At 36.7% G+C, this 9565-nt stretch overlaps 1 protein-coding gene across 1 annotated transcript in view; it reads right to left on the reverse strand.

Annotated features, from left to right (window-relative positions):
- Window positions 1-545: 545 nt before the first annotated feature.
- Window positions 546-9565, reverse strand: part of ZC3H15 (zinc finger CCCH-type containing 15) — a 23368-nt gene continuing 14348 nt past the window's right edge. The window contains exons 4-10 of the mRNA XM_011936500.1: window positions 8895-9047; window positions 7424-7515; window positions 5451-5633; window positions 4295-4441; window positions 4050-4151; window positions 3055-3178; window positions 546-1369 (exon numbers count right to left, since the gene is read on the reverse strand). Of these exons, the coding sequence (XP_011791890.1) occupies window positions 1179-1369; window positions 3055-3178; window positions 4050-4151; window positions 4295-4441; window positions 5451-5633; window positions 7424-7515; window positions 8895-9047 (992 nt within the window). The 3' untranslated portion in view covers window positions 546-1178. The remainder of the gene's footprint in view (window positions 1370-3054; window positions 3179-4049; window positions 4152-4294; window positions 4442-5450; window positions 5634-7423; window positions 7516-8894; window positions 9048-9565) is intronic.

Here is a 9565-nt window from a genome sequence, read left to right on the forward strand (position 1 = left end):
TTTAGTGCTGTTGTCTTAGTTGTCTTAGAATCCATTTATATTCGCAAATAACAAAAGCAGCATGTTATTTGAAAATACACAACATAACAATAAAAAAGGTGTAGCTAGTATTAAATATGTCATGAGCAAATTGTGTCTATTTTAAATGTATTATCACCCTAATTTTTCAGGGGATCTTAGTGCCAAAGACCCTCAGCCCAAAGTTTTCTGGTGAATTTGTTTATACTTACATTAGTATGTACTATTTTAACACCATGGATCTCAACAACGATTCTTAAGCAGTACTTGATTCAACTGCAGGTGATATTTAATTAGGTTGATGTTGCATCAATTCCGAAGTTACTCTTTCATATAACATCACCTATAGTCTTTTGGAAGCTTAGTATTTGTGTTATTAAACTCATCGTAGTACTGTCAAGTACTCTAGATGCTTCTGTAGTAAATATTAAGAAACAATGCCTTATGTGATACTATTAACAGGTATTTTAAATCCTCAAGCTAGAAATGTTAAATTTTTCATAGAAAAACTTAAAAAAAGGCCCATATTTGGATTTTAATGTATGATGGTCTTTATTTACAACTTTATTGGCAAAAAAGAAAAGGGAAAACTTTTAAACAATTTAACACAGGGCATTGTAGCTGATCCTGTCAGATATAAGAAGTTCCATTTTAAATGTCCATCTAATTGTCCAAAGATATACAATACTGAATCTGCATATGCAGTTTTCTTCTTTATGACGTACAGTGCTGATGTTTTAGGCAGTCTTCTAAACATACAAATACAAAGGAAATTAAATCACTCATTAAAAACTGTGTCAAATGAAGGGTATTTTAAATGTAAGTTTGTTGTTTCTGGTAATAGCACATGCCCAAATGAAAAACCAAAGATGGAAAAGCAGATACACTTCCTACTTGGGTGGACAGTTACAACAATCAATCATTTTCTGCAATGACCATTATATTTTCAATTTATCATGAACTACTCTGAACTTACTATGAGATGTAGCCAAAGTCAGAAGAGAAGACGTAGGGACAATATTCCTTTTTCGCAGGAGGTTAACTCCTCCAGAATCAGCATAGGAAATAAACATCCTGTTGATTCTAGGTGGAAAGAAATTAATGTAGTCAATTTCAACTCATGCTGAGCTGACTTAATTTTTCCAGCGACGTGTTTGATGTCATTCTTCTAAATCAAGTGTATTTAATTCTTCTTCTAGTTCATCCAAATCCTCTCCAGTGAAAAGATTTTCATCAACAGGAACAGCATCAATGGCTCCATTTTCCGGTCCCTCCCTTTCGTTGTCCTCTTCCAAGTCACTTTTTTCACCATTTTCAGCCCTACCTCCAGAAGCTTCACTTAATTTGTTTTCTAAAAATAAAAACTGGAATCAGTAAGGCATAGAAGCAGAAAACAACATTCTACATTAGCAATAGACAACACAGACTGATACTACACTTCCTCTTTTCCTTTTCTCCATGAAAGCCATTTCCCTAGAATTACTCCAGCAAGAACTAATCATTCTTTTCTGAGCTTATTTGTGCCAATTATCTATACCTAGTATAAAATACTGTTTTCACTGTAGACATTTGACTGCTTAATGGTTTATACATTTAAGGACAGGATCAATCTTCTACACCTCTGTGTTCCCGACATAACCTAGCAATTAGATTTTAAATAGTCAATTTCCACACAATATTTTATTTGAATAAATGGTTATGGAAACCAAAAAAATGTTTGTAATATAAGCAGTTACTTGGCTTTTGGTTTTGCAAATAGTATTTAAATCACGCTGTTGTAATGCTGTGATTGTGACAGCAGAAAATCTTCATCGTGTAATCAAATTAAGAAAAAACATAGTGCTATACACAGCTACTTTTCCTTATAGCTTATAAATAATTGAGAGAAAAAAATGCTGCCTTTTCTTGTTCAATGCCATCAACATTTACACAGACATTTTTTAACAGCCTAATTTAGATTTTAGTTATTTCAAACATCTCTGAAGACAAAGTCTTGGGAATTTTATAATCTCTGAATTATTTGCAGTTGTGCCTACTGTCACCAAAGCCCCTACTTCTACAAAGAGCAAGTCAATCTGAACACGGGCAAGACAGTGGTTTGCTAACACTCTCAGATCTTGGGAGGGCAAGCTGTTTTTTCAAGTTATAGCTTGTGTGCTTTTATTGTAAAAATAAGGTTCAGCCTTTTCTGTCTCAGCTTTTGCCTTAATGGGCATTTCTTCTGCCGTTTTCTCCCAAACTTTTACCCCTTTCTTTAAGTACCTAACTCAAGGCACAATTAGACATACATTATACCAACAATCCTAGATAGCCTTCCCTCCATTCTTATACTTAACTCATTATTTATACTTTCATGTCTTGCTTCTATAACTAATCTTTTATCAGCAACTTTTCCTCCTTACCAGATCCTCTCCCTCTGACCTACAGATACATTTACGTTTTCCATATCCTAAAAAGCCCTTCCATGACCATGTCTTCCCTCTAAACATTAAGAGAGCGAGGACTGCATTCACTTTTCTTCTCACTGTTATCACTGCAGTCTCAACGAAACTGGCACCTTATTCCTATAACCAATTACAACTATAACTTATTTATATTCTTTTTCATCTTACTTGCTTCTTTGGAAACTTGTTTCTTAATTTTTCTCTGACCTTCTCAATGTCTTTCCTTAGCATTTCTTCTTTTACCTACCCCAAAACACTGATGTTTTGCAAGGTGTTCATGTCTATATAGTATCTCAGACAGTACACTTTTGATAATCAAAAAATCTCAAACTCATGAGGTCTCAAAGTGAACTCATTGACTTTAACTCCAAGCTCATTTATGTCTCTTTCTAGTTTCCATTAATGATTTTAATATATACCCAGCTGCTCATGTCTGGCCTTTCACTATTTATTACTCCTTTTATATATGGTCAAACCACACATTTATGTTACTAGTCTGGTACCTGCACACATCTAAGTTTGCCAAGTCTGGTATAACCCCCTATAGATAATTTCCTAGTTCTTAAAATTAGGCAAAAGTTAGCATACTTACCATCTTTATCTGAAGTATATGTGCTGAATCTTTCAAGACTGGCAACAGTAATACCCGTTTCATCTACATCTCTTGGGATGTACAGGCTTAAATCTATATCATTTACACTCACTGAATCATCAACCTTTAACAACATATAGAAAAGAAAGTTGTTACAAATAAGAACAGTTTTCTTTTACTCCTGACATTTATCTTAATTAGCCAAAATTATCACTAATCCAAGTGAAAACAAAAGACCAATTACTGGCCAGGTGTAGACGCTCACAACTGTAATCCCAACACTTTGGGAGGTCGAGCTGGAGGATCACCTGGGCTTAGGAGTTTGAGACCAGCCTGGGCAACAAAGCCAGACCTAGTCTCTATAAAAAACAAAAACAAAAGATCTATTGTCAAAATTATTTTTTCTAAGTTTCTTTTAAAAAGAATAGCAAGGTGGTATATGAAACTTCTTCCTCTGCCATCACATTTTTATATATAGAGTATAATTTTTTTCTTTCAACCCAGAGGCCAGAATTTTGTAAGTATACAAAAAATGAACAGTAACTTATCTGTTATTACTAAATCTGTCGACAACCAAATGACTGTGCTATTGTCTCATGCTCCCTACACTGCAGTTTTAAATTAGTGCACTTGTTCCATAACTTTAAGCATAAAATATTAAACAAAAATTACTCTTTTTGAGGGAGGACAAAACATACTTTTTATAGGTAATACATACAGCAGTCAACCACCTACGAGGCACTATTCTAAGCTGAATAAAGAACTACTAATTCATGAACTCATTTAATTCTCACAAACTCCCTATGATGTAGAGATAATCATTATGTCTGTATTACAGATGAGGGTGGAGGCCTAGAGTAATTTCCCATGGTTGGAGCAAGGATTTGAACCCAGGCACTGTGGCTCTGATGTTGGTGGCTCTTAACCATGTTGCGGTATTATTTATTGTTTCTTTCAATTAACATAAGGAGATGAGGCACAAAGCTTCCTCTTACCTCATCACCACCTGTTCCCTGGGTGTAGCGGGTATCATCTGCTTCCTCGTCGTCATCATTGACCAGTTCAGGACGAAATTCAAACACTTCACGACCACTGATCTATTCAGACACACAAATATATCAACCCAGGTCAAAAACCTAAACATTCCTTGTCATTGATGAAATAGGGACAAAATCTTGCATGACACAGAAAATTAAAAATGGAAGAATAAAGAACCAGTTTGGATGGGTCTGAGACATACCACTAGTGCTTTCCCTGCTTTGAAGTCAGCTTTCCTTCTTTCCATATCTTGTTCAAGTTTATCAATCTTTTCTTGTCTTTTCCTTTTCTTCCAGGCAAGAAAAGATTCTAGAGTGATTTTGGTAACATTTGGACCTAGGGCAGAACGCTGCAACAATAAAGAGTTAATTTTTTTTTCCACAGAATTCACCTCAAATAGTGCTTAGTAGCAGTTTTCTCTTAATGTGATTAATTCCTTGCCCATGACTATCCTGAATATATTACATTTCAATAAGCTGATACAAAACTAAGCAAACAACAAAACACCTGCTCCTCAGGGCCAATAATCAAATAATAAATATATAGAACAAATAATTTGCTGAACACCTGCCGGGTATTAAATGCTTTATACATGCTAATGCACGGATCCCCACAAATAAGTGAACAAAGGGTAACGGGGAATTTGCCAAAGATGAATAGCTAACAAGTGTCAGAACCAGTACACAAACCATCTCAAATATACCTGACTCTGAAGTCTATATTTTTTATTATAGTACGTTATATACTGAGACACTGAATAATAAGACAAAATGGATATAGTTTTTAATATGCAACCCTAAATCTAATGTTTCTAATAATCTCAAAATTTTCATAGAATAAAAACTGTGCTTTGTACTAAGCCAAAGACAAGTGCTGAATATCCTCTTCAGACTTATTCCCTTCTATAAGCAGAGTGAGTGTTTTGAGTCCAGAGCTGATAAAACATGTAATTTAAAAACTAGAGTGTTGTCTTCTTCCATACATATGCTAATAACTAAAATACTAGTGAAAAACAAAAGGTAACAGGGCAAAAAATCTAAAACTATAAAAATTCAATCCATCTGAGAACTAAGCATTTTTAGTAACTCAATCTTATAGAAACAATTTGATAAGCCAGTAGCTAGTACTTAAAAAATTGTTTCACAATCCTAAAATTAATGTCATGATTGGCTCATGTTTATCGCTAGGTTAACATTTTACATATACAAGAATAATTAAAGTAGTGCAACTTTGGAAATAGATCACAATATATATATTTTTTCCTTTCATAAAAGGCTATTGCCCCCAAGTGGTAAGTATTAGAATTTCACAATAAATACTGCTTTCAGTTTTTATGGTAGGAAAAGGATATTAGTTACCTCTCTCTCAATTAGATCTTCTAATGAAATTTCATCTTCTTTCTCTTCTTTCTTTTTATCTTTTTTCAGCACAAATCCAGGAGGAAGTGCATGACGATACATGCAAATATCACCCCCTCCAGGGCATACCCAAAACCAGCCATACTTGTTGTTTTCAATAGCTTCAAGGAAATGCTTGCACACCTATAGAGACAATATTATTCACAAGTGGTGGCTCAGTGTAGGCCATTTCCAAGGTAAATGCCTAAGTATATGGAACAAGTATACACAGAAGTACGTTCTATTACACAAGTACATTCTATTCATTTCTGTACATAAGGGTGCTCTGTCTAGCTTCTATTCTCTGAGGAAATGCAACATATGTTTATCTTAAAATACCTAAAACAATGACAAATTCCCTTAAAGGGGAATCTATACAAAATTTTCATTTGTTCTAAATTCTAAATCATACAAAAATGACTTGTTTCAGTTACCCTTTATAAATATACACCCCCAAATCAGAATATACAATTGGGTATAAAAAAATAAAATCAGGCTGGGCATGGTGGCTCACACCTATAATCCCAGCACTTTGGCAGGCTGAGGCAGGTGGATCACCTGCTGAGGTCAGGAGTTCAAGACCAGCCTGGCTAACATGGTGAAACTCCTACTAAAAATACAAAAAATTAGCTGGGCATAGTGGCACATGCCTGTAATCCCAGCTACTTGGGAGGCTGATGCAGGAGAATCTCTTGAACCCAGGAAGCAGAGGTTGCAGTGAGCTAAGATCGTGCCATTGCACTCCAGCTTGGGCAACAAGAGCAAAACTCTGTCTCAAAAATAAAATAAAAAATAAATAAATAGAATAAATGATTTTCTTTGGTTTGATCTTTCCTAAATAAAAACGAATCACAAGCAGTATACAGGAGCAAGGTACGAAAGGAACACAAAAGAGAGTAACCCTTCACAACATGGATGGAAGATACAATTGTATTTAAGCCTCAAGTAATAAGCTTTGCAAGTAAGAGAAAATTAAAAAACAGTATCCGCCCCCTACAACAAACATAACAGATGTGTATTAATGCAGTATTTAGAATTTTTCTAGCACAGCAAGACTTTTCACTGTAGCTACACTAAAAATATAGACATAAATGCAAAGTTTGAGATATAAAGAACCAATTTTTAATGGTACATTTCCTGGAATTAGAGCCACTACCTACCAAAAATTCATTCTGGAATTCATATGTAGTAATATATTAAAACTTAAAATTTAAAAATTTATTCCTATTGAAACTAAATAAATTATTAAGTGGGTTAGTTTAACAGGCCTCCTTCCACTCTATGCAAAAAAAAAGAGGGATTTTTGTCTGGATATGTAATTTTGTTTATCCATATTTGAGAAAGTTCACCTCAGAAAATGGCATTCATGGCCGGGCGCAGTGGCTCACGCCTGTAATCCCAGCACTCTGGGAGGCCGAGGTGGGTGGATCGCGAGGTCAGGAGATAGAAACTATCCTGGCTAACACTGTGAAACCCCGCCTCTACTAAAAAATAGAAAAAATTAGCCAGGCGTAGTGGCAGGCGCCTGGCAGTAGCCTGTAGTCCCAGCTACTTGGGAGGCTAAGGCAGCAGAATGGCGTGAACCTGGGAGGCGGAGCTTGCAGTGAGCCGAGACAGCACCACTGCACTCCAGCCTGGGCGAGAGAGTGAGACTCTGTCTCAAAAAAAAAGATAATAATAAAAATAAAAAAGGCATTTAAAGGACTTCAGTAACATAGTTTTATTCTTGTTCAGCTATTGCTATTTCTGAACATGAATCTATAAAATCTAACTTGTAAACTCCAAAAATAAAGCTTCATGCACCTTATCTTGATGAAATCAAAACTTCCAGTAACTTACAGAATAAACTAATAGAAAATAGCAGCAAATACCTTGCCACATAATTCTCCCTAATGATAAATATCACAGCAACTCAATTCAAGAAAAGGACATACTATTTGAGTTTTTGGTTTTTTCTTTTCCGCCTCACCGTGCTTCTTGTTCACTACTTCTTCCAGCTTTTTCTCATCCCAATTATCCATAGTATCTAAATAAAGAAATGAAGATTAAATACTGTAATTTTATCTACTACTCCCACAGCACGTATCTCCTTAGACATGAATGATGTGTTATAAGACTCATGGCTTAACACATTTATCTTTTTCTTTTCTTTTTGTTGAGACAGGTTCTCATTGTTGCTCAGGAAGGAGTGTGATGGCATGATGACAGCCTACTGAAGCCCTTGACCTCCCTCAATCAGCCTTGATTGACTGAGCTCGATCAATTCCTCCTGCCTCAGGCTCCCAAGTAGCTGGGACTACAGGTATGCACAATGCCTGGCTAATTTTTCTATTTTTTTGTAGAGATGGGGTCTCATTATGTTGCCTATGCTGGTCTTGAACTCTTGGGCTCAAGTGATTCTTGCTGCCTTGGCCTCCCGAAGTGCTGGGATTATAGGCATGAGCTGCTGCTTCTGGCCTCATGGTTTTCTTAAAACACCAAAGGCAGGCCGGGCGCGGTGGCTCAAGCCTGTAATCTCAGCACTTTGGGAGGCCGAGACGGGCGGATCACGAGGTCAGGAGATCGAGACCATTCTGGCTAACACGGTGAAACCCCGTCTCTACTAAAAAATACAAAAAACTAGCCGGGCGAGGTGGCGGGCGCCTGTAGTCCCAGCTACTCGGGAGGCTGAGGCAGGAGATTGGCGTGAACCCAGGGGGCGGAGCTTGCAGTGAGCTGAGATTGGGCCACTGCACTCCAGTCTGGGCGCAGAGCGAGACTCTGTCTCAAAAAAAAAAAAACACCAAAGGCAGAAATAAATAGTTTTAAGATTATTCACCAAGGCCAGAACAGTGGCTCACACCTATAATCCCAGCACTTTGAGAGGCCAGGGTGGGTGGATCATGAGGTCAGGAGATCAAGACCATCCTGGCCAACATGGTGAAACCCCATCTCTAGTAAAAATATAAACATTAGTTGGGTGTGGAGGCGTGGACCTGTAGACCCAGCTACTTGGGGGGCTGAGGCAGAAGAATTGCTTGAACCTGGGAGATGGAGGCTGCAGTGAGCTGAAATCATGCCACTGCACTCCAGTCTGGGCGACAGAGCCAAGACTCTGTCTCAAAAAAAAAAAAAAAATTATTCACCAAAGCTTCCTAAGTACTTTGGACAAATTGAGAAGGTAGTACTGAAGGAAAGGGTGACAGACAAATCCAAAATAAATCACTGTTTTTTAAAGTATCTTCATTTACTTAAAGGGTATATTATGGTAATTTTCAGATTTTATAAAACATAATAAACCGAATTAATTACTCTTTATAAACACAGTCTATTAAGATTGAAATGTTCTTCAATTTAATAAATATCTTAGTAACAAACCAAAAGTATTAAATATTTATTTTTAAGATAATGTTTTAAAAAAATTACCTTTTTCAAGTTCTTCATCTCTTGCATCAATGTAAACACTTCGCTTTTCACATTTTCTCTCCAGAGTCAAGTCATGAGAGAACTTACACTTATCTCCTTTAGTACACTGTCCTTGCTTGAAGAATGCACATACCACAGACTTGGGATCTGCACCTATGTCAAATGGCATATGGTATTTGTATTATAACCTGCCAGACTGTAAAACACAGATTCTACCTGAAATATGATTAATTTTGGTTAACTTATTTTCCATTCACTGATGTGAAAGGAAAACGGCACTTATGCGTGATTAGCAAAACATTTCTTTAAAGTTCTTTTTGTAGCATTTTATGTCTACTTTTGTTTCTTTTATTCTGACTATAAAAGGTGGCAGAGAGTGGGAAACCAAACAAGAACATAGGATATTCCACAGGCTTTGTCTAGTTGATGTCAATAGGGCAAGAGGCAAAACAGGAGGCCAGGCATGGTGGCTCGCACCTGTAATTCCAGCACTTTGGGAGGCCAAGGCAGATAGATCATGAGGTCAGGAAATCGAGACCATCCTGGCCAACATGATGAAACCCCGTCTCTACTAAAAATACAAAAACTAGCTGGGCATGTTAGTGTGTGCCTGTAATTCCAGCTACTCGGGAGGCTGAGGCAGACAGTCAGAGGTTGCAGTGAACCGAGAT

The sequence above is a fragment of the Colobus angolensis genome, unplaced genomic scaffold (assembly GCF_000951035.1).
Source record: "Colobus angolensis palliatus isolate OR3802 unplaced genomic scaffold, Cang.pa_1.0 Scaffold153, whole genome shotgun sequence".
In the NCBI taxonomy this organism is placed as follows: Eukaryota; Metazoa; Chordata; class Mammalia; order Primates; family Cercopithecidae; genus Colobus; species Colobus angolensis.